The sequence below is a fragment of the Dermacentor variabilis genome, chromosome 9 (genome assembly GCF_050947875.1).
Source record: "Dermacentor variabilis isolate Ectoservices chromosome 9, ASM5094787v1, whole genome shotgun sequence".
In the NCBI taxonomy this organism is placed as follows: domain Eukaryota; kingdom Metazoa; phylum Arthropoda; class Arachnida; order Ixodida; family Ixodidae; genus Dermacentor; species Dermacentor variabilis.
In genome coordinates, this window is record NC_134576.1 from 139,856,129 (window position 1) to 139,882,435 (window position 26,307).

General features: G+C 45.1%; 1 protein-coding gene across 1 annotated transcript in view; it reads right to left on the reverse strand.

Moving 5' to 3' along the window:
- The window catches only part of LOC142558212 (trissin receptor-like), a 116,175-nt gene that overhangs the window by 68,830 nt on the left and 21,038 nt on the right, over window positions 1–26,307 (reverse strand). The window contains exon 2 of the mRNA XM_075670370.1: window positions 17,219–17,278. Within this exon, the coding sequence (XP_075526485.1) occupies window positions 17,219–17,234 (16 nt within the window). The 5' untranslated portion in view covers window positions 17,235–17,278. The remainder of the gene's footprint in view (window positions 1–17,218; window positions 17,279–26,307) is intronic.

Genomic DNA, 26,307 nt, shown 5'->3' on the forward strand with positions numbered 1-26,307 from the left:
TTACACGTTTAATATAATATGCTTTTATTTGACATTGTGGTACTCCTTAATCTGGGTTATTGCAGGCGACATAACATATTACTGTACAGTTTGTCAATTCATGTCGACACACGTACATCACTTTCCTAAGCATGCATTTTCCCTCCAGTCTAAACAGCTCTCATGATTTCGCATACCAGCCACATCTACGGGCCTTCGAAAGTCTCGTCAACCGAGCTCGCTAAACCCGACTCCATTCAGCTGTTCCGCATAACAGCACTGGTCTGTGTCGTCTACTTGCTAGAGGCAACAAAGTAGCCTTCATAGTCGCAGACTTAGTTGCTATCTACTCGAAACTGTCTTCCGCGTCAGGATTGGAGCAGAACTTAAGATAACGGCTATGAACACGCTCTAAGATACACTCATGTCTACAAGGCCGCACAAGATCCTCGTATGCATATGCTTCCACACGGGCGCACAGAAACACGCTCCCCTCCCTCACTCACGCTCTGTCATTCTCGCTCTCCATCATAAACACACGCGCAGGCACATACCAGTAAGCGCAGCGTCATCCTTTGCCTATCGCTTGACCTGTCGTCGTCCAGACGCGCTGCACGTAAAATCGGCGATTCTACTCAGCGATTATGTGAAACTGCTCCTTATTTAGGCTGAGCAAAAATCAACAAAAATGAATAAACATTGTTATACAGTTTCAGATCAACTAGATCATATTAATTTTTATTGTTTTCCGCTCCGGGGTTTTCATTCGCAGCCCATCGAGAACGCTTCCTTTCGCAGATGTTTCACGCACACGCTCGCGCGAGGATACCAAGCAGCATACGCTGTTGGCACGCAGAATAGCAGACACTGGTCTGTACCTGTACCTGTTTTTAATGCGACAGCATTACTTTGATCATTGTGCGACTCCACCATCATCAGAAAGCAGTGGTAGAAGAGCCGCAGCAGAGAAGCCGCGACAGAGAAGCGGCGACAGAGAAGCTGCGGCAGACAAGCCGCGACAGAAAAGCCGCGACGGAGAAGCCGCGGCAGTGAAGCCGTGGCAGATCGAAATGCCGCGCGAGAAAGGCCACGGCACAGAAGCCGCGACATGCAGAGAAGCCGCGACAGAGGAGCTGCGGCAGAAAAGCCTTGGCAGGAAAGCCGTGGCAGGAAAGCCGTGGCAGGAAAGCCGTGGCAGAAAAGCCGCGGCAGAGAAGCCGCGACAGAGAAGCCGCGACAGATCGAAAAGCCGCGGCAGAAAAGCCGCGACAGAGAAGCTGCGGCAAATCGAAACGCCACGGCAGTGAAGCCGTGGCAGATCGAAATGCCGCGCGAGAAAGGCCACGGCATGTCGCGGCTTCTGTGCCGTGGCCTTTCTCGCGCGGCATTTCGATCTGCCACGGCACAGAAGCCGCGACATGCAGAGAAGCCGCGACAGAGAAGCTGCGGCAGAGAAGCTGCGGCAGAGAAGCTGCGGCAGAGAAGCTGCGGCAGAAAAGCCGCGGCAGAGAAGCCGCGACAGAGAAGCTGCGGCAAATCGAAACGCCACGGCAGTGAAGCCGCGGCAGATCGAAATGCCGCGGGAGAAAGGCCACGGCGGAGGAGCCGCGACTGAAAAGCCGCGGCAGGAACGCTGCGGCAGTAAAGCCGCGACAGACAAGCCGCGACAGATCGAAAAGCCGCGGCAGAAAGGCCACGGCACAAAAGCCGCGACAGAGAAGCCGCGGCAAATCGAAAAGCCGCGACAGAAAAGCAGCGACAGAGAAGCCGCGGTAGAAAACCCGCGAGAGAGAAGCCGCGACAGAGAAGCCGCGGCAGATCGAAAAGCCACGGCAGAAAGGCCGCGGAAGCGGAGGCACCAGTTCACTGCCAACAAAGCACGATATCATCGCAACGCAGCGAAACGTGCGAAGCGAGCTGCTGCACCGAAACAACGTCCAACACTCCGACAAAGCGAAAAGCGGCTGCGGAGCGAGTACAGTAGTAAGCTGCAGCGAGGAAAAGTTAAATGAGGACTCAGTAAATAAGCTCAGTTAAGAGATAGAAATACGGCCGGTTTGTCATCGACCCTTGTTGCGACTTCACAAGCAACAACATGCACTCGGAAACATAACGCAGCAGCACTAAACTCAGCAACATTTCCCTGCAACAGCAAACTCAGAGAAACACTCAGCAACAAGTAACGCTCTCGCATTTAGACAACATAATAATTGCTTAGGTACCCCCAAAGCTTTTTGGTGCAGCATCTAATTTCATAAAGATGGCATGAAACACAAAGGACGCCATGCAATACGCGGGAGAAATGTTCAACTGGTCATAAATAAATGAAGAAAAAGACCTCCAGTGAACGTGTTGTACTTCGGACTCATTCCCACCAGAAGGTCGTGCGACTGACAACCAACGAGCCACTCAGTTAAACCAATATTCACGCCGACAAGCATGACTTGCTCACCGTCGCATCGAAATGACTCGCCAATGGTGCCATCCACTTTTGATCGCACCACCACCACCACCACTACCTAAAGTATAATCCTCAGCGTATACAGACGTCTTGCTCCTGCGCAATTGTTTGGTTTGGTTCAGCAGCTTCGCTGCTGATAGTCCCGCAATTAAAGATCGAGAAGCCGAGGGACTCACCTAAAACAATCGCTATTTGACCGCAACGACCATTTGCGACCTGATGCGACTGTCGCTTTGCGACCAAACCCGTTCACTGACCAAAGTCGCCGCGCGACCTTTGCGAGTCGCCGCAGTGAATGAGCTCTTACGCCACCCCAAAGCTGAGCAAGATGTCTAAACCACTGGGCGTGGACACGCGTAAACTGGTACTGTTTGATAATACACTGCCATGATTCTCCAAACTGTACATCATGTGACAGAACACGAGACATCCAATACTTTCTGCCGTCGTTCCCAAAACACCGCGATGAAAAGGGTCCTCTTCTTGAGGAATCTACAAAAGCATGTCCTTCCCCAGGCTTGCCTGAAACACCTTTATTTGCCATTTTGCCCACTCCCCACGTGTACGGTAACCAAATGGATGTGTCTTTGGTTAACCTCCTTCCGTTACCTCCTATCTCTCTGTCTGTTGTGTTCCTAGGAAGCTCAGTTATAGTGCACAAGGAAGCTTTACGTCTTTATGCGAGAGAGACTGGTTTACTGGAAGTTGTGGTAAAACACCCCAGTGACCATTGCAACCGCCATGACATTACAACCCACCGCGACTGCCAAAAATACCTTAAGGGCTAGAAAAAGAGCACAGTTTCAGTTTCATTTTTTTTTATTATTATTACTTCTAAGCCGAAGACAGGCGTCTGGTTACAGCGCTTGTTTTACGAGAACGCACCATCAATCTCTCGTCAGAAAGCACTGCACCATCGGTAAAATATCTATGTACCACGTTAGGCCTGACACCGACAGAGGATGCCGTCAACACTGTCAGACTAGAATGTAGAGTTCCTAAAGTGATTCACTTAGACACATATGTTAAGAGACAAGTGTCGTCCCCCATTTTAATCTCCTCCGCCTTAGTATCTTCTTCCTCCTCTTCTTATCCCTCTTCATCGTCTTCTAGACTCTTCTAGAGCAGATCATTCCGCATTGTTCCGGCTGCGCGTCTTCTTTAGAATCCAAATCCACAGACTTCAAGCGAAACTTGCTGGATTATAAAAAAACAACTACAGTCATTCATCATTTCACCTCCTATAGATCGTAAAACTTAAGCTACAAAACTGACCGCTTCTCATTTCTGTTACTCAATCTCGTTCGCGACACTGTTCATTTTCATAGGCTGAGAAATTTACCCCAATCTAAATGGTTTTACTTGCTGTCGCTGCAGCTTCACATGCTGTTTCAGAAAACAGTATTTTAGTCCTTACTCACACAACAATATATAAAGTTAATTCCGATTGTGTTCTTGACGTATACCTGACAAAGGCCAAGCAAAAAAATGTCAGCTAGCCTAATGTAGCTGCATTCTTTCCCACCAGTGATCTGTACCGACCTATGATCAAACGGACCAGCAACACTCCCCAAATAACCATCCCCCTGGCCGTGCTCGACGGCAAACGGGAAGTGATCTACAGCAATTCCAGACCGGCCATCAAAACCTTCGAACAAGGCGCCGTCTCCGACCAGGTGTTACGCATTCTCCGAGGATACGAGCAGCCTGAAGCACCACACTGTCATCTGGTTCCCCGCCCATCTCGGCCGGTTGCCGAGCGCCCCGCCCAACTTCAACGAGATCGCCCACGACGCAGGGTGCGCGCTTACCGACCACGCCGTGCCCGAGCAACCCCATTTCGTCGAGCTAGAGGACAACCTGGACGCGCTCCCCCCCCCCCCTATTACGTACAGAAAAATAAAAACAAAATTGGGAGTCGCTTAGCTCGGCTATGCCAAGATATACGTAGCAAAAGCTAAGAAATAGCATGGTTAGCGTTGCTTAATCTTGATTGCAAGTCCAGGTTAGTCTGGTTGTCTAGCTATGTTGCGACGTTTACCCAGTCGTTCGGCGCGCTGTTGGTCTGTTTCCTGGGCGATTCGTTTCCTCTTCATCTCGTTCCGATGTCGATTCCAGGCCTCCTCCTGCTTATCAGAATTGTCACCGTCCATACTGCCACCTCAACTGTGGTTGCGGCGCACGTGAGCTCTCCTTTTAAATCCTCCGCTATGTTATCAGGCATGCGACGCAGCTGGCGAAGCGAGCGGAGGGGAGCGCAACGACGAGGAACGCGGTGTGACGTCATACCAAACGGCGGTGGCGGAAAGGCCTGGCGCTGCGCAGCGGCGGAACACCTGTGGCTCGGCGCTACTAGTGGCGTATGCGCAGTAGCGACCAGGGAGCGAGAGAGAAAGAGAAATATCCGCGGCGAGACGCGTGTTGTGACGTCGTGTGCCTCCTCGGAGCACCGCCACGGCGAAATCTCAAGTTCATGGCCAGTAAAGCTTTCGCTTTAAAACACTTCTACCTGGGGCGCCGCATCTTTCTGCCACTGCACCTCAAACTTAACAGGTCGCAGGCGCTAACACTACACTTACTACAGACACACACGTATCAAAACACCGCCAAATTACACGTTTTTCCATCCCGACGCGTACCTCAGCGACACGTGCCCCTCATGCAGAGACACGGCGACATTCGCACACATGATCTGCGAATGTAGAAACGCTCTTCCCGACTCTACCTCGGACAAATGGGAGAAGTCCCTCAGAAGCTCACTACTCGCCGACCACCGATGGGCCGTTCAGCAGGCCCGCGAAGCGGCCGCCAGGTACTCCCTGTCGGTACCTACGTGGGAGACGCCCGCAACGCGCTAAGCGCGTCCTGCAGGACCACAATAAAGTTTTCAAGTCAGTCAACAACACTCTCTGTCCTTACCAAAATACGCGTGCCTTTTCACGACCTCGTTTCGCTAGAATCTCACTCCCGCCAACGCGTATCACCACAGCGATTTAACTTCCTTCGTCGCGAGACGTAAACAGCTGGCTGGAGAAATGGCATCCTGAATAAATTCATGAGTTGCCATTCGTTCGGCGCTTCAGCGGGCTATACTCGTACGGCCAGCTCGCAGCTCGTACGGCCAGCTCGCAGCTCGTACGGCCAGCTCGCAGCTCGTACGGCCAGCTCGCAGCTCGTACGGCCAGGAAAAGGAGATAACACCTGGAAGACTGCGGCTTGCAACTTCAATTCAGCATAGCATAATGAACGACTTTCTGCCTCGCTGAGGCGGCTGTAGACAGGAACACTTCGTAAGTTGATATAGCCAGGAGCCCATGTGATATTTAGGACAGAGGGATCGTGGAATCGGTCTTGCTTCTCAAGCAGTCACATATACGCCAGCCCGCTTGAAAGGAGGTTCTTGGAGTTGTTAGTACATATGCTTCACGAAAGACCATTAGTTATCTATGCCCACCTGGAAGCTGGGTGTGTTCTAGAAACGCGGCCTCAACTTATCATCCAGCAGGTTCCGCCATACAGACCATATATCTTCCCAAACGAAGTGATGCACATGTGCAAAATATTGAACAGTAAAGAGAAACACAAAAATACAGCATTTAGAGCTGTGCAGTCTTCCGGCCGGTGGGCATGGTTACAAAAATAACGCGTGCTGTCCAGAACAGCAGCCAAGTTCCGGGGAGTATTTTTGGTTTCCTTCGCGGAAACAGACCGAATTCGTGTGTTTTTGCTTTCTGACCCTGAATTTCAGATTTGATAAAGACTCATGTGCAGTTACCTACGCATTTTATGTGCTATGGAGAACAAGTATTAAGAGAGAAAAACAAATCAAATTTGAACTTCCAGCGTAATGTCAACAGTACACTCGATCTTCTCTAGCAAAAAAATAAACGTGAGAAGTTTTGAACAGCGCGCTGGGTAAGCATGACGTGAGCAATACGTAACTTACTTACATTAATCGTCAGAATTCAAGCACTCATCCAAAATGAAGGACGCAGTTATATCTAAGCGTTCCCGGCCGGAATGTCATCGTCTTATTAAAAAACAGCTTCTGGTTTCCTGTTCATTAGATCCTGGCAGACGTAAAGCTTTGCACCTGCACTTCAGGAGGCAGGCTCGACTAGGGCAAACGCATGAGGGCATGATCACGGGTGACGTCAAGCAAAGCAAGACAGCACTCTCATTAGACCTGTAAAATAGCAGACCAATGACAGTTTTGTCAAGAATGAAACTGTTGCGTCAAGTATCTCGCAACCTAATAAACAAATGAAATTTTTAATTTAAAGGCAGGGAAAAGGAAGCGGATAATAAAACAAAAATCTGCCTGATGTCATTTCTTTTCTAGTTTAAGAAGCTGCGCTCATACAGGAGCAAAAAGTGTCGGTTAAATATAGATGTGACTATTGCACTGATGATACTAGTTCAATTGGTTCAGTGAGTGAAGCACTGTGGAACGCCCTCCTATGGAAAAAAAAGCAAAGAAAATAAAAAAATTCACAAAAATGACCATACTCGCAAGAGTTTTCGCAGTAGGACTGTTCTAAAGAGCAGATTTCTAACATTCAATTTGTCAGACATAAGATAATTTTAAAGATACTGCGAGCTTCTGACGTCGCAAAACAGCACAGTGGCTGGCTTATGAAGGATGCCGTAGTGAACGGTTCAGGATTTATTGAGATCACCTAGATTTATTAAAAGAGCACCAAAAGCACAGTACACGAGCGTTTTTCTTTTTTTTTATTCCGGCTCCACGGGAAAAGGCCACCGCGGTATGGAATCAAACCCTCGACCTAATGCGCAATAGCTGAATGCCATAGCCAATGAGTCGTCGCGGCGGGTGGACATAACGCTAGCGGAGGCGGCTGAGAAATATCCACCAGCTTTCAAGAATAAAAATTCCGGCCGAACTCATCCGACGATGAATGTCGACGTTGACGCGATCAGCATTGAAGCAATGTACGGAGACAATGTATTGCCACAGACTAAACGCGCCATCTATGAGGCCGTGCTCCACTCTCGCGCATCCCTCTAGGCACGCTTAGCCATCGAGCGACGCTGCCACGATGTGCGCTCGTGGTGGGCGAGTGAATCTGTATTTGGACAAGATTGCATGACTATAGGTATATGACGCGGGTTCGATTCTGCCCAGCAACGAAGATTTAAATGGCTTTTTTTTTGTCACAGCACAGCGGCACATACCCAGTGATCCAAGTCGGCGTGAAAGAGATTCATTGAAGAGCGGCACATATCCAGTGTGACATACTCAATCAGCCAAGTAGGCCCAGCGGCTGGCTTTGAAGACGGTTCCCTCAGCACAGCAGTCCAATTGTCTGCCCGTAGGCCATGAACTACCCAGCGACTCAAGTTGGCGGGCAACGCAGTTACAGACAAACATAGAAACACGATGGAAAGTGTGTGAACTATCCCAAGATTTCCAATCGCATTAAACGCTTTCTGCAATCGGTCCGAGAACGGGCGAGGGCCAGTCAAAGGAGAGCCACACAAAAGTGTCACCCAAACCAGTGGAAGCGGGCCAAACAAAAGGAAAGTGACGATCTCGACTACAAGAAAAGGACGATGAAAGTCGACAACAGGGGCGACGAAACGATGGCGATGGCGGCACGTTAACGATAAAGACCGTATCGGCTAGGCAACGACAGACAGCAATGACGACTGGCGACATAGAGACGACGAGAACGACATGACGGATCGCTAAACCCGTCTTATAGCGAGATGTCCCTCGAAACCCACGATTTAATTTAAGTAAATGTTACGTCATAAAGCGAAACGCTAGCTCTCCGTGTGGATAAATAGAACGCGTTTCTGGCAACTTGTTTAATGAACATGGCAATTAGCAATGCGCATAGTTTTGATACATGTAATGGGCATTGCTAAATTTCACAAATGTTAACGCGAATCGCACTGAAAAAATGTATTTAACATAATTCGCCTGCTGTCACGCGGATTCAGTTCCCTACTGAAAGTCCTTCGCGGCGGGCAAAGGTAGAACTATCATTCGTGCTGCGTGTTAGCAGAAAGTACGGTAAAATAATATGGCACGAGATTGGTGCTGAAACTCATTCGGCTATTCGAACGGTAATGTTATTGAAGTCTGCATCCGCCAAGTTAATAGAGCCTGTCAAGGCCACAGCAAAAAAAAAGTTGATGAAAAGAAATAGTGCATGTGTCAATAAAGAAAGCAGGCAACGCTGTCGTGCTTCGTCGCTGCAAGTGAGAATGCAGCGACACTCCCACAGCGTGCTACAAATTGGTAGACGTTCAGGCTCCGGCGCTGAAGCTAGTCGCTCCGCAACGTCCCGTAGAGCAGCTTCACGGCGCTCATCGTGGTGCGCAGCTTCTCTCGATGCTTCCATGATTATCTGAATATCGCATCACTCGCACAGTCGGCCTCTTTCTTTACTGACGCGATGAAAGCGGTATATTAGCGTAAGAATGCGGCGTCAGCTATTCGCTGTCCGATGGGGTGTTTGTGCTTTGCCGGTACGGTGCTTTAACCTCTCCGACTCTTGCATATGTAACGTATACATAAAAGGTACCGTAGAACAGAACATAACTAAAGCATGCACATAATATCCTGTTCACCTAGAAGATACATACAAGGTGTCCCAACTATCGTGCACCAAATTCAAAAATATGCAAATGCCTCGTAGCTGGACAGAACCAGAGTAATGTTGTTTGGCGTCACATAGAGGCACGCAGATTATTATTGTTTTTGCATTCCACCTAATCCCATAATTAGTCCTAATTATTGAACTTCTCAAATATTATAGTTAGGTAAAAAGTGACAATGAGGAAATTGTAGAACAACATGAAAAACGCCCGATACAGCTTTCTCTTGCTCAATACTTGCTACATAAAAGCGTTTTTCCGAGCGCGAAAGAAGCCCGCGAATACACGCAACATTGATGCGCAACTGGCCGCTCGATGCACTTTGCGTGTTTTCGAGGTCATCTTTCACGATCGAAAAAAACATTATGTAGAACCTATAGAGCAACAGAAAGCTGTATCGGGGGGTTTTCACGTTGCTCTACAATTTTCACGTTGACACCTTTTATCTAACTGCAAAATTCGAGAAATTAATTAATTAAGGGTAATTATGTATTAGGCGGAATGCAACAAATAATCTAGATGTTATAATTAAGAACATCGATGTGATAATTAAGGTGCGCTCAAAATAGCACAAGAAGTTTCGCCAGAATTGCCAACTCACAGGTACGAAAACATTCGTTTGCTTAGAAAAGTTAACAACCATCGGGCCTCGAAACCCACCGCAGCTAGCAAGAATATCAGACCCTATAACTAGTCTTTACGAGGAAGCTTTAGCTCGGGCCCAACTCCGACGCGGCTTATTCGAATACATGTAAAACGCAGAAACGCTTTTCTGAGCTAACCCCTGGAGGCGCTTGCCTGAGCTAACCCCTGGAACTTTCTCAATGAAATTGAGAAAGTTCAATTTGAGTCACTGTTGTAAGCGGAATTTCGACTTAGGACCTGAATTTTGTTAAACAAACTTTCAAAAAATTCGGAAGTGTGAAAAAAATCGAAGCACGAAGTTAAAAAATTAATTGCTCGGCATTAAGAACAGACATCGCGGTTTTGTAAACGGCATCCATTAGATCATCAAAGCGGACAAATTCGACATCCCAATTTATATTGTACGTAAGTTCATTACGTTGTGTAGAAGGGTTTTCCAAAAGCTGTATTTTCATATAAATAATTTTTTGAGATTCACGTGGAACATATCAAGTTTGTCCGCTTTAGATGTACTATTAGATGCAATTCACACAATTGTGATATCATTTTTCATTGCTGAGTTACAGAGAGGTAAACTTGATAGTTTCGTTTTCTGAAAATTTTCAATTTTTTCCAATATTTATTAAAGAATTCACGCACTGAATAAAAAATTCGAAACCAACAGTTACTAGTTTTTAAGTATTCCTTTAAACTGCAACATACGTCATCAAATTCGGCGCAATGGTTGCTGGGAAAAACGAATTTTGCTTTTACATGTATTTGGATAGGAGCACCCGAGCTAAAACTTCTTCTTGAAAGCAACATAAAGTGTTAGATTACCCATTTCCATCTTTCAGTACACTGGCTCAACTGAAGATCTTTTAAATGCCTTCATTCACGTGACCCTTATTATCTTTGGGTGCCATGATATTTTTCCTTACTTTTTTGCCCATCACTTCCCGTGCGGAGAGGTTAATGTTTATGACAGAAATACAGAGGACAGTGTAAGTGGAGGCGGGGTGGGCATATGGGAGCATCTGGGGTGCGTGGTAGCATAGACGTGTCATTACTATCCGCTAGATCGCATCCTGCGTCTGGCCAGTATTCAACGACCTCGCTGATGAAGCTGGTAAAAAAGAATATAAAGGAAGAAATACTAACGCATCCCAGCACCTAAGCAAGCTAGCATGCGATTTGGCTTTGCAGAAGTAGCACAGACCCCCCTGCACTCACCATCGGTTGCACTCACTCGACCGCTCTATACAAATGCGCCAATTACCTGGTCTTAGCGGATTTGAAGAAACAGTACTGTGCCACTTATGCCTGGACGTTGTATTCACAAATGCACATTTATTCTCGATTGGAATCACCAATAACGATGAATGCAGTACTTCTAGTGGCGAAGAAACTATAGAACTCCTTCAGTGCAACAGCCTCTCTTTTTCAATATGAAAGGTCTGATCTTCCGTCTAGCCTGAAACCGGTTAGAAGGAAGACCTTCATCGTTGAACCTGATCATGGGAAAATGGTCTCAGATAACACAGCTGCAGAAGGCCACAATAGCATTGCTGCTGTTTCTGAAAGCTACAGGACTGAGCGACTGTCTGTGATACATACCAAAAGACTGTCACTGCGTCGACGAATTTAACACTGGACTTTCTCTATTTCTCTTCCTCTTTTCTTCCCATTTTTCCTTTTCCGCAGTGCAGGGTATCTGACCGTGCACAGTCATGTTTACCCCCTGCCTTCCTACGGGCAGGGATGATAAACAGCGATTATTTTTGAAGTAATCTTGTTGATAATGTTGACCCGCCGTGGCAGCTCAGTGACTACATCGTCCTTCTCTGCTGAGCACGAGTCGCGGGTCCAAATCCTGACCATAGCGGCCGCATTTTGATGAGGGGTAAATGGAAGAATACTGGCTTGCGTAGATTTCGGTGCACGTTGAGAAATTTCAGTGGGTCAAAATCATTCCTCAGCCCACCCTTACGGCAACCTCTCATAGCCAGTGTTGCTATGGGAAGTAGAACACCATGAATCAACACTCTTCATCAGAGTTGCCGTAACAATTATGAAAGAGTAGGGATGGGCTACGTCATGAGATACTACGAGCAGGACGTATCAGTGCAAGCAGAACGGCTCTATTTTTAACTACGAAGATATCCACAGTGGCTACAGATCAAGAACTCACGTTGAAATCAGCGATGTATTGTGAAAGGAAACCTGACGCGATGTATATAGTTATGTTTGTGACAATGAAATCAAAGACAAAGGTATATAGTTAATTCAAATCGTTTCCTATATTCCGTTGCCAAGATCGTCACCCACCCCTAGCCCGGAAATCCCTGCGTACGAAACCTCGCGGCATCCATCATGACGTTTAAAGAGGATCTGTCATGGCAGAGTCTGCGGCTCCATTTCTAGCAAAAGAATAGGATATGAAAATGTCTATGCGTCTCGTGCGAAGAGCAGGTACTTCCACGAATGCCCACAAAATAAATAAACAAATTTTGGGTAACTAAACGTGTCCCTAAGACCCTAAACCGACTGGATGACAGTGTGCATCGCAGCCTTTTATTTGACAATGGTTAGTCCACTTTCGGTGTTGTGCATAGAGGTAATTCGCCCGGCTGAGGCAATGGAACTCTCCTTTACACAGGTCTTTCAACCGTAAACTTTTCCTCCTAACACTGACTGCACCACGATTCCGCTCTCTGTGCAACGGCTGAGCGAATCCGTATCTTGCTCAAGAAAGCAGTCTAGATATAATACGCCAGGTACTAAAGCGTAACTTGGTTGGTTTCGAAGTTAACGGAGCGTAATTTGAGTATCCTGACAAAAAGAAAGAACACAAAAGAAACGAATTGTTAAGAGTAAGCATGCTTCCCTGCCTCTTTTAATCCTAAATCTTAATACGACGACTTCAAAGCAGCAACAAATCAAAAAAGCTCTTCTATTCTTCAGACTTTTTGAGAACGAATCGTATAGTGGACAAGGCCATGGAGTGGTAGATTTTGCTCTGATTGATGAGGTATTCGCTGTTATCTGAGAAATTGTGCTTCAACGCGGAGTGGTTGAGACCGCTCTTGAATCTATGCCAAAACATTGAAGACACATTTAGTTGGTGTGCTTATCCGTTTTCTTCAAACGCTGCAAGGAGAGCGTCTTGACCGCGTGCCTTTCCTGCAAGAGCAGCCGGCTTCATATTAACGTCGGTGCATTCGCAGCCGCGTCACGGCGGCAGCTATATTTCAACCGCTACGTTTAAACTCTGTACGTGATCATGCATTCCTCAGCGCTAGAGGGTCAACTTCGCTGGCCGTTATATTTCAAACAAGGGTTTACGAAGTAAAATTGGAAAACTGGAAAGTCGATCTTTCAAGAATCACGAAGACCTATCGCTTGAATCTCGGATAATTTCAATTAGAAAGCTGTAGCTTCACTCTTTTAACAAAAATATAGTCAACATAAAAAAATTTGCGCCGGCCTCAATTGAACAATATAGCGCTGGAAGAAAGTTAGCTTTGTCTTAGAACAAAAATCAATAAAAGTGAGATATAATAGTTACCAGTAAGCGTTGTTTCTTGGGTGCCTAGAACTGCTGATATGTTTCATAAATTTCTATTACGAAATGTTATTTTCACGAATGGGCGATTTCTCTCATCATATAGGCATTTGGTGCTTCCAGCTATCAGTTTTAAGCGCAAGATGAAAACTGTTTCTTTTTCTTTCTTTTTCTTTTTTATTATTTCTTCTCGACTTTTGCCAGTATTTCATTTGGGTGAGTTCCTACTTTATAATTTTGCCTGCCCTTGAAAGTGTTCATAACGTGTATATTACGTATTATGCAAGCTTCTGCAGGACTTTGTATTGAGTGCATGGACATATACTGCGTTAGAGGAAGTAGTTACATGTTAGGTATAGTTTCACGATTACGTTTATAATTATCCTTCCTGACTTAAAAAATTGCTACGTTAACGACCTGCTTCATACATATGGAGTGCCAGTAAAAATCAAAACTTCGCAAATTGTCCTACTTCTGAACTGAAGCTAACAGAATACCACCGACCACAGTACCGGAAGACAAGAGAGAGTGACACGCACATAGCATGTCGCTCTTTCGTTTCCGCGTCTTTTTTGCACCGTGTCCTTTTTCCAATGGATCCCCAACAAGCCCATGCTTCCAGTCGAAGTCACAGTACCAACCACTACCTGTGAGAAAGCATTTGCTTCCGCTAAGCTCCACAAAATATTATAGTCAGCAAGAAAACCGCTAAATTTGCAAAAATGCAACGAAAAAATGTTTGTTAATTCTACCCCGTTTTTACCATACCTTGAAATTGTATGAAGCATGAATTGCTAGACAATGTCAAAAAGACAACTTTATGTGGCCTGCAATCAACTTTCGAGTAACATATAATCATCATCCAATGCTCTCTCCTTCTCTTCTGTACCTCTGCCTCATTCTGCACACTAATCTCCCAGCGATGGCTTCTCAATAACGATACTTCTTGGATCTCCGTGATGTCGTCATGAACAAAGCGCTCTAAATCTCATACTATAACATCCGCCCGTATTTCCAAGTACGCCCACTAAGCAACCATATTGCGCTATTTGGCCAAGTAAATTTTCACTGATTCGTTTACACGCTTGTGGTACCTGCACGATGCTTATCTACGAAGTATACTTGTGCAAAAATTAAGTGCGAAGCAACATTGAAACTACTGCGTCCAGTGAACAAATTTTAGCATGAAACAGATGCGCGCTTACGGTCTCGCTGCTAAACGACACTTTGTAGCCCCTCCAGTGAAATTTAAATGTAAGTGTTCCGTCATCAGCACGTTCTGTTTATTGCATATATGCAACGTTAGTAAAAGTTCGAAGAAAAATAGTATAGATGTAATCGATGACTATTGAATAATTCTTCGATTACTTTCATGGGGCAGTAATTCGTAACAGTAATAAGTTACATTCTCGAAATAATTATTTGTAATTGTAATTGGTTACTTCTTTTCTGGAACGTGTACAAATATGCTGCTTGTACACAAGCTTGGCGTACGCACTTGTGTACACAGCACCTAAAAGGGTTAGTTAGCCTTGCTCTTACTGTCTATGCATAATAACTAAGAAACAATATTCCGTAATGCGGTAAAGCGTTCATGATATTTAATATATGGCGCACATCTAAGGTGCATGTTGGAATATGTGTGAAGCAGAATTTTTTTCCGGATGTGCAAAAAGAAATTAAATTCTAGGATACTAACTGCTAATACCACGATCTTATTCTGATCCACTTTACGGTGAGGGACTCGGAAATAATGTTGACCAACTGGTGTTCTTGAACGTACACTTAAATTAAAGTACGTGGGCGTTCCTGCATCTCATCCCCACCTAATGGTGCTTCCAGAGTCGGGATCGAACCCACGACTTCGAGCTCAGCAGTGCAACACCACAGCTACCGGACTACCATGATGGGTTCAAGATTATACGCACCCCTGACCACCGTTTCTTAAATTTTTTCCTCTCGTTTTTGTGGTTAGCTGAGAACATGAACACTTATAATAAACGAAACAGGACAATTAAGCTGAAACAACTGAGCGAATGTATGCGAGCTATTTCCGTGGACTACGCTACGCACGCAACCTCTTCGGCTAAACTTTAGCATGTCACAGCGAGTTCGGAGGCTAAACAAACCACGGCGATGTCGCAATCGCTACACACCCTCGTTCCGGGACTATTGTTACGAGGCCGGGATTGTGAAACCTCTCTTGAACCAGCGCGCGCTCAGAAACGCGCCGCGATGAGTCTTCGAATGCTCTGTCGTGTACTAAGAGCCGGTCATCGTAAGTGCGATATACAAACAGTAAAAAAATGTACAGTACGTGAACAGGAAAGTTCAAACGGAATTGTTGGCATTCTCTCGAGGGGTGTCATTAAAACCTGTTATTCGCTTCGCGTGGCAGGGAACGGTGTATATCTCATCGAAATTTCAATCAAGTGCACTAATGCGTCCGCTACATAAAGCACAATCTGACAATTAAATTTAATACAGGGATAAAATTTTCCTAATAATATTTTCTTTCATTCAAGATTAAAATGATTATACAGATCCAACGCACATATTGAAATCTATGTTATGCGAAGCTTTCGTGAAGTGGTTAATAAAATGCTACAAATCTGCTCATTTCATTACAGCGTCCTTCGAGTCAAGGAAACTTGCACGTGCTCCGCAATGCCGCAACCCTTACAGAGGCTTGCATTCTTTAATTTCTTATTTATTTGAAATGTGCCGGCCACTTCGTCGCCGATCCCCTGCTGCGAGTTTGAATTCCAACGCTGTACACGCTTTTCCTTTATGAGCGAGAGGGAATCTACTCGGGCAGAACTCGACCAGCGACCGACATACCGAACGACCGACTGACCTATCCAGCCAATACCATGGGATGGCAGGCAAAGAAAGCTTTAAAAATGAGGAAGGCGAGCTATAACGAAATGAACTGTCTTTCAATTGCGCAAAAAAAGTTTTTGTTGTTTTTTTCCATGAGGAAACAGGACAGACGCCAACAAAGGTTAATATTCAAAAGCTCTCGTCTAGACAATTCTGCCCGCAAGATCTATAAAGCGCAAGACATATTATTAAACGTTTTCTAGTTCACTATCACCCCGGATGATTCCTTGTATTTGTTTGCTAGGTCGTTCTTGAATGCGTGTTCGTTCTGGGGCCCACATTTCTGTCTCTCCAAATTGTTTTTCTTATCCTGCCAATCTGCAGGCGATTAAATACGGAACTCTCTTCGGAGAGAAATGCGCAACTCCAATTAGCGAAGCAAGCGAAGTAGTTGCATCGGATAAGAACAGCATTTGGGCCAAGTTATTCCCTGGCGAGCAGCTCAGCTAAGATTACTTGAATCGTAACTCCCACAGAGCAGTAAAGAATCGCGGAGATAGCTTTTGCCTGCAAGAGTCGGCCGTAATTAACGAAGATCTTCCCGCGAGCTCGGCATATACTGCGAAGAACCTATCGGCTGTAATTTGGCAACGCTGCGAGATTCACCTTCATTTGTAAGCACGTCGGTATGCGCATGCGCAGTCGCTGCGGTGAGATCGGTTGAGATATGCGAGCTTCATCTTAGCAAGCTAATTTTATTTTCTTGATTGATTGTCTCCATTATACATTATACTGCACATAGAGGCGACTGAATCGAAAGCTACGAACGTCCTGCCCTGGCAACATTTGGCACCATACGACAAAGTATTTTTCAGCGAAAGTAGTTTACCTAAACCTTAGAGTCTGCGCTGTAATCTTATAGAAAGTTCTCAATGTACAAATGTATATGATAGACTTATGTGGGAGCGGTCCATCAAAAAATGCTACGCGTCCCTCAGTCTTGACATATAGGCCCACTGATTAACCACCGCCGTTGTTCAGCACACATGAACGTATGCCTCAGCCATTAAAGTACCACGACTTCTACACTATAAACCGGGTGGTAAATTTAAGGTGTCACAGCATTTTTAAACACTTACCTGTGGCAGATAGCATAATTCATTTCCTAGAGCTGGAATATTCAAAGAGGTGGACACAACCTGCAGCACGAGAAATCAAAACACACATTCAGTAACTTCTTAATTAATTACTTTACAGCACATATTACAATTTATTCATTTTTATGTAATAATAAAAAATTGATTGATTGATTGATTGATTGATTGATTGATTGATTGATTGATTGATTGATTGATTGATTGATTGATTGATTGATTGATTGATTGATTGATTGATTGATTGATTGATTGATTGATTGTAGCCGTTCTATAACGTCTTCCGCAGTGACCGGGACATCAGTGGGTCTAAACAGAAAGGTGGTGGCGTACTAATTGCTGTTGACACACTAAGATCTGTTCGACGCAATGACATAGCAAGTGTACAGGAGCCGATTTGGCTAGAAGTTAGCATAGCGCGCTGTGAAATATTGTTAATTGGAACTTTCTATGTACCACCGAATATTTGCTCTGTCTTGTTTGATAAGGTCATCTCGTCCATTGTAGGTGCAATAATTTCCCATAGTAAGGACATAATAATCCTACTTGATGATTTTAATACACCTGAAATATATTTCAAATATATTATCATTACCATCGTCCCATAGAGAATAAATGCAGTCTGTTGTTAGACTTTCTGTCCTTCTGTTCTCTTCAGCAGCCTAACTTGATCGCCAATTCGTGTGCTAATGACTTAGACCTTTGTCTGTCGAACGCTCAACTTACATATGTCTCCCATTTTGACACTTCCCTTGTGCGTTCCGACAAGTTTCACTCGTCTTTAAAGTTAACTGCCTCTGTCTCAGCCCTGAGACACAGCTCTTCCCGTGACATAAATGAACACTCTCGCTTTGCTTTCAAACGCGGTTATTCTGTTGGCTTACGCTTTCTCGTCCGCTACATATTGGTCACTGGTTACAGACAAAACTAATGCTGATGACCAAGTAGCTAAATGTACGGAGCTTGTTTCCAGCAGTAGGCGCAAGTACACTCCCCAGCACAGACCCAAAACGCTCTAAATATACCCACTGGTTATCATCTGAACTTATAACTGTCCTAAAGTACAAAAATCGTGCGCACTGAAAATCGATAAGCGATGTACTTAATGAGTAGAAAGAATAATTCTGTCTGTTTGGGACACTCTGCAGACACCTCTATAAACGGGATCACGAGACAACAACAACAACCGCAACAGCAGCAGCAGCAGCGGCTACTGCCGCCGTCTACGCCGCCGCCGACAACGACGATGATAATGATGATGATTCATTGGCACCCCGTGACAAATAGACACCTAGCCTGCTTGGGTTAATCATGTATAATACACATGCTTCTCATTCTAGAATTCTGGATTGCAGCTGCTTAATATTTTCTCTCTTTTTATTTTGATAAGGATGAATGATAATTGAGTATTCAAACTGAAACTTTGTCTCGAAATTTATCACTTTTGCTTCATTGTATCACTCAATGCCACTCTATTTTATTATGTCAACATAGAAAACATGTTGTTTTTTTTTTCATTTTGCCGAACACGGTGGGATTTTCAGAATAGCAGAAAGTAATATTGACACTCAAGTGAGAGACACACAGGCAGAATAAAGAAAACATAGATCAATGTACGCCTTAATACATGTATCGTTACTAACACTGAATACGTTAAATCGCTGAATTTTTCACCAACGCAATCTTAAGCTGATGCTCGAGTTTTCACAGGAAATCACACCTTTGCAGCAACTGACCTAAACACGGTCAAAAGTTGTAAAAGGCCCACAGCGCCTTAAGTAACACCTACCTCCTCTGCCAAGGATCATTGAATCCGTTTTACGTCACGGGTTTTATGATTTTCCAAGACACTTCTTCAGAATCTCAATGGCACAGAGACTTCCTCACTTACAAAAGAGAAGTTAGGGCTGGTCATTCGCTTTCTGCAGACATGCAGGAATAGCCCATAAAGTAGAGCAGTTTGCCAAAAAATTTCCACGCGACACGCGAAGAAACTCAGAGAAAGTGATTCTGCGGCAATTCACAGAGTAGCCGTCCTCAGGACGACCGAAAGTGCAGCAAGTTATTAAAGATTCATGCTACTAAAAGGCAGGCACGCAAAGACAGACAAAACAAAGCACAAAAATTCAGGCAGAAACCATCTCAGGAGGAGTGCCGACGTTAGTGAAGTTGGCGTTCAACCCATTTAGCGACACGCCACATTGACACCACAGAAGCACGTCGTGTACGAGGCGAGTACTGGAGCAGAGATCCTCTCTGGAGCTTCCATCTGGACGCACCGCGCCATCTAGCGGCGCGTCCGCGGAGTCCGAAAGAAGTGCCGTTCTTTTCGCGTGACCTCCAAAATGTGTGGAGCGCTGGTGCAAGCTAACTCAGAGAAATAATCCCTCGCTGCTCGCGAGTGTTCGTGTGGCAGCGCTAAAGCTTGCGTGCTGTGCTTGAGGAACCGGTGTGACGCGGGTCCGATTCCGTTCGGCAAACCACCTAGAATACCAACGAAATCTGACTGTAAGATGGTGCCGCTGTAGCTAAATGTCGCACATGTAATGAGAAGGCATGGGTTCGGATCCTACCTGCGGAAAGTTGTATTTTCGTTCATTTTCATTTCTCTTTATCATTTTTGCATTCCGATCTATAAAAAAAGTAATTTGCCCCATACTTTCTTTCGTTATGGTAAAAGAAGTGGACACCGAAACCAAGAAAACCGTACGTTTCGGCTCCCTTACCTAATCTGTGTATGCGTCTGCGCATGCGTGTCTGTCCGTCTGTCTGTCTGCTGTCTGTCTGTCTGTCTGTCTGTCTGTCTGTCTGTCTGTCTGTCTGTCTGTCTGTCTGTCTGTCTGTCTGTCTGTCTGTCTGTCTGTCTGCGTGCGTGCGTGAGTGCGTGCGTGCGTGTGTGTGCGTGTGCGTGTGCGTGTGTGTGTGTGTGTGTGTGTGTGTGTGTGTGTGTGTGTGTGTGTGTGTGTGTGTGTGTGTGTGTGTGTGTGTGTGTGTAAGAATGCTAACTCATTAAAACAAAATTAACTTCAATGGAATCCTCTTTGAACTTTTAAACTCTGACGAACTTTAAAAAATCACAGGCCGTTCCAGTCCATGAAGGTGGTCAAACAGCGAAGGTGTGTTGGTTACACCGAGTGTTACACCATGCAATTCAAACTTCACAAGTTGTCTATATTGTAAATCTGTATTATCATCCCCCATTGTGAGCCTTTTTCTTACCCTCTTCCCCTTCCCTTACGTAGAGTAGCAGGCCAGATGCTCCATTTTCCGACCGACCTCTCTACATTTTCCAATCATTAAACTACTTCTTCTTTCTCTTCTTTCACCACCCTTTCCCCTTATTTTTGCTTTTGCGGTAGGCAGCTCCTTCCTCAGAAGTACTCCCTACTCGTGGTCTTCCCATAGCTGTAGCCGGGATGAAATGCGCGCAACCACTAATTTAAAGCTCCGTATATTGCGCGCAAGGCCCTCCATTGGAGATGAGGGTACTGCAATGATTTTGACGATTGGTCGGATTGGTTTGACGATTGACGTTTTTGTGTTTCTTAATGAGATTACACACACGTTCAGCTGCGACGGAGAGAACGACGTCAGTAACTGTATGCCCGCAGTCCACCGTTGTCGCTTCCGTTCGATGTCGCTAGTTTGCTCGGTGGCGTGAGTGGCAGCATCCACCCGCCATTGCCGCTTGCGATTCTTCAAAATTAAATTGCTTTAAAATTAAATATGTCCGTCACGTAAGGCACTGAATGGTTCATACCCCCGTAAACGCAGCCTCCTCATTGCGACGACAGAAGTGAAATTGAACGCTAAAATGACGAGTGGCAACGGTGCCAGCAGTGGAAGAAGACGACGGTGCTCGAGCCGTTGCTGATGATAGTTTTAGCGAACTCCGAGAACGACGGCACAGGGCCGGCATAAATAGCTTCGAAGTAAAAGGCAGGTGGAACTACGTAATGAAGAAATGACGGTCGCATGGCTTATTTCTTCTACTGTAAAGCATGCACCCCAGTAAGCAAGTGAGCGTTAGGTGAAGCCCAAGTTACTGCATTGACACACAAGCACAATAGGAAAAGGCTTTGGGTTATATTATCAATGAGCAGGGACACGTACTCATCAAACTAGGAGCGTATACTGTTGGACTAGTTGGTGCATCATTTAGTGTCGTTGAGCGGAAATACAGGCGAGAAGAAACGAAGCAGACAGGATAGGCGCTCTTAAAACTAGTATCATGCAAGTATTTTATCTCATTAGCCGGCATTGCGGCATCCGCACTCATGTTAGGCAGCAGCGTGATGGGACGAGATCGACTAATGTGATGGCAAATCAAGTTCTGTGATTACGGTCATCGACTTCTATAAGACGGAAGTCAGTCAGATTTACTTCGAAAATATCGGATCTATTAAAAGTAGACAAAGAATCAAGTAAATATAATAAGCAATACGTTTCGGAGAAGAAACATTTTTATTGCTGAAAACTGCACACTTATTTGTTTCAAAGTTGCTACGCATGCTCTAGATTCACCCTTCTAAAGTCTACATTACGACCAGCCATTTAGATACTGTTGTGAAAGCTAGCGCTGCTTTTTAAAAAAATATATACTCAAAATGATTTTCTTTGAAATAAGGGAAAGGCTTCATTTGAATTCCCAAGCCACCGTCTCTCACGGGTTAAAAGCGTACGACGCTGATTTCCTCGACTGCGTTCACAACAAGAACAGCGAAATTGATTTTGCATTGCGTCGGAGCCAATGCAAACGAGCAGCGAACGAAATCAACGCTTTCGGGATCCAAATTTATACTTCACCGCCAGATCAATCGGCGGCAGAGCCATTCGATTCTTTACCTACTAGCATATATGCTTTTCCACAGCATGTTCGAGAGGTGTGTTCGATGGGCTCATACATTCACTTTCATAGCGTGTTCATTTCTTCATACCCGTCTCGTGTCAAAGCCAACTAGCTCTTTCAGACATTCGACGCCTGCGCCTCGTGCCAGTTTTTCGTGTTCTTTCCTCGCGATAGCCCATGCTCCGAGACGCTACGTTAGACTGCACCGTCTCCGGGATCGGCCCACATTCCCCAGTACTTTCCTCATAACAGCTAACGTGCGTAGCGACTGTACCACACTGTGCAGCCTTCATGATGGGCCAAGGCGGGAAAGGTAACCTTTCATTGCCGGAGTACGAATGTCATCTTAGTTTTGACATGCGCCACATGTCATAGCCATAGGTAGGTACGATTCTGTAACACGCAGTCGCTCATGACGTTAAAATCAGTGTTTCCCTTACTAACGCCACGTCCAGTATGTATGTACAACCCAACAAACGGCATGTGTCGTAAGTTCACGCCGAGCGCTCGTAGAAGAGATCATGCCGTCAGCGTCACACGATCGTCATCACACGATCGTCATCCCATGATCGTCGTCGTCGTCGTCTTGCTGCTATCGTCACACACACGCTTGCGTCAGACACAAAGCTGTTCGTCTTACACAAACACGTTGATCCATCTGATAACGCTTTGCGTAATGTCAAACGATGCTGGGTGTAAGAATAGTCTAGGTGAGAGGACACAGCCACCCTCCGCTTCGTGGTTACCTTGTGCTTCGTAAGCGGCCGAAAGATGGCACTCACAACTTTATCCTACCGGATCCGTTACAGACAAAGGTAGATAGTCAAGTTTTGAGGAAGAGAAAAAAGGCAAATGCGTATACAAAAATCCTATAATGAAAAGCATGTGCAGCATACGTGATTAACGCAAGCAAGTTAGATGAATATTTGTCGTCGCCTCGTTTCATCATCATGATCACCATCACCATGATATCATGATCATCGGTTAGCCCGGTTAACACTCTAATTAAACTGATAAAACTAGAGTTAGGGATATTCTTTTATCTTCCGTTTATCGACTGTTCGTATCATTTCCAAAGTTTATCTTGCGTGGGGCTGCGTTACGAAGTCTGAAGAATGCAAAAATGCAAGAATGGGGTTACCTTAAGACAATTAGCTTTCTTATCATGCAGTTTGAAGGACCTCGAAGGTGTAAGTGCAGGTGTTGCTGATGCAGGATGAAAGGGTGCAGCTGCTTTTCTCGGCAAATTTCTGCATAAAGCGTTTGGTTTTTGCGTGAATATTGCTAGAAAGCACCAATAGCGGTTTTTGTAGACTACGTTGCATGGTAAGAACTATGCATAATATGCGTGAACAGTACGGACAGACTAGCGCTTGTTTATACGTTGTGAAAGTTTAATCTGCTCTATTTTGAGTGCCAACGCGTTCCAAACGCAAGGAGTCCATCAGTTCTTGTTTTTTACATATATAGTTTGCTTCCAACTGATGTAAAAAAACGGCATCATATAGTGTTGATAGACACAACGATAATGCAATAGCGTGCTGAATGCGCGTGTTTTTTTTTTTTTTTTTGACACACGCTCTCGCGATATGAAGGGCTTGAGCTTTGTATTTATTATGACGAAAAATTAGCACGCGAAACCATATGGAGAGACGACCGGAGAGTAAAGGACGTCACCGATAGATCTGCCACCCTAAGCATCAATTATCATCAGTTCTTGTAGTGTCTCTTAGAATAAGCACGTATGTTTGCAATTTCATTATAATCTTGCCTGATTTCGGCGCGCAAGCGTGTCTCGCAAACCTATTACGAAAAGCTCAGGAGAACAATAAACAACAGTATTTTGTAAAGCCATTTAACGGCGAGTACAGGAAATCTATAAAGTAAAACCATTCTAAGCTGTTCCTATCCCAATCTCCTGACGCCAAATTTACGTACTCAGCACGTGCTGGTGGGTGAGGTGGTTATAGATGATTACATCGAAGGCGCCAAATGAAACAACGGACGAATTATTTAATTTAATTATGGGGTTTTTACGTGCCAAAACCACTTTCTGATTATGAGGCACGTCGTAGTGGCGGACTCCGGAAATTTCAACCACCTGGGGTTCTTTAATGTGCACCTAAATCTAAGCATACGGGAGCAACGGACGAAGCAAGGCAACACGGGACAACCACGTAGGCGCTGTAATCAAATTTACGTAAATGCCGAAGTGAGCGTCGGGCGGCGAGTCGTAGCGTTGTGTCAAGCGCCCACAGAAATTTTCTCTTCATTCATAGGAGGTCGTTTTTGTCTTATTTCAAAGTGAATAGCATTGCCTACTATGGCAGTTTTTTTTTTTTTTAATGGCTGAGAAAAGACGAGTAGCACGAACATATAGGGACGGTTTCAGTGGGGCCAAGATACCACAATGAAAGTAGATAATCGGAAGAAAAGGGTGGTGCTGGCGTCTGGGACTGACCTGTTTATCCTTGCTTAGATTGCGGTGACTGGTCCAAAATCGCAACGGCGTGAAGCGGAACGTTAAAATTCCCCTAAAATGGATCCTCAGCGAAGAGTTGGCACAGCGATGTCGCATACGTGCGTGAAGGGCTCAACAACGTATGCTGCCTCGCAAAACCTTTTTTTTTTTTTTGTACAAAAATAAATCCGTTCTCCCAGGCAGCTCCTAGCATCCAGTGTCCGAGTGATCGGGAGGTAGACATCGTCCGTTCTTTTCGTAACAGTGCAGTCACTGCCTATTCCGACAAAAGTTCAGTTTTGTTTGGCATATTGATGGCATCTTTAATGCGTAAACGTCACTTTGACGTGGTGAGCTTTTGCGGTTTTGTGACGTCGCGTGAGAGAAAGGCAAACTAGGCGTAGCCTGAAAACTTTTGACCAATAGCGGACGGCTGATGGCGAAATAAGCGTGGAATCATAAATAATTTATTTTATTTTGTTCGGCCTATACCGGCGTCATATCAGATGGCAAGTTTTCTAGCTTTTTTTCGACGTTGCATGACAAACAGGCGAAGCGAAGGTAGCACGAATTAACTTTGACCACTCGTGGAGGTCTGATTACAGAAATTGAATAGAAAAGGTTTGAAATAGCTTTACGTAATAGCTTCCCAAGAGTTAGCTTACAATCAAACATAATTTCTTTTTTATTCACTGTCATTCTATATTATAGCGCCGAACAAGAGATGAATGACGTAATATATATAGGCTACAAGCACATGCGCTACCAAATCTTTCTATGATGTTCTTCGCATCTTGCTTCGAGTAAAACCAGGAAGAAAGAATTAAAACCATCAACTTGGGCCCAAACCAACTATGCGATGGCCGCGCTACATCTAAGATTGATGCGAGGCCGTTCATACGATTTTGTCAGCGCTCCTTAACATAGGGCTTGCTCATACATATAACCAAGCTAGCACTTGCTTTCTGCAATAGTGGTTAATATTACGTGCGCAATTTATTGTTCAAATCAAAACATTACGGCTTTCTTTCCGCCTGCTTCAACGCATGTGCGTGGTTCTTTTGTTGCCAAAAATATAGTTCTTGCACCTCTGGCCCGCCTAACAAAGCCTCGATTACTGCGCCAAGAGCTATTCACGAACTAATTGCCGAGTACAGGACAAAACTGTCAGCGGAAAGTGTGTTATTGGTATAAATTACACCAGCGCGGCACACAAGAATTCTATGGGGACCACGGGCGCCGCGGACCAAATCAACAAACTGCCAAGGCGAGCCACGATGGAAAGCGCGAGCGGCGAGGAGACCATGAGAAGGAGAGGCCAGGCTAGGTGGAATGTCACTACGTTTAATTTTACTTAAGGGGCTTGATGATTATTATTTATTTGCAGCCCCTTTGAAACGAGGCAGTGACAAATAGTCATCTAGCCTGCTTGAGTTACTCAGATGCGCTATACATGCTTTTCATTCTACCATTTTGTATACAATCTTTTGTCTCTTTCTGAAAACTTCTCTATCTGCCTTATACCGCTACCTATGCCTGTAATGGATCAGGTCATATCAATCTCTTCCCTGTCTTCCCTGCTTTTTTTTTCACCAATATACTAAACATCTCTTGCTTATCCCGACTGCTCACCGGTTGATGCTCCCGTCCACTTTAAATCCAAGCGCTTCTGGAAGGAGTACGTTACCTACTGTTCTCACTGGGTGAATCGCTTCGCATTCCATTAGGATGTACCGAGTGGTCTCCGGATTTTCGATGCAGCAT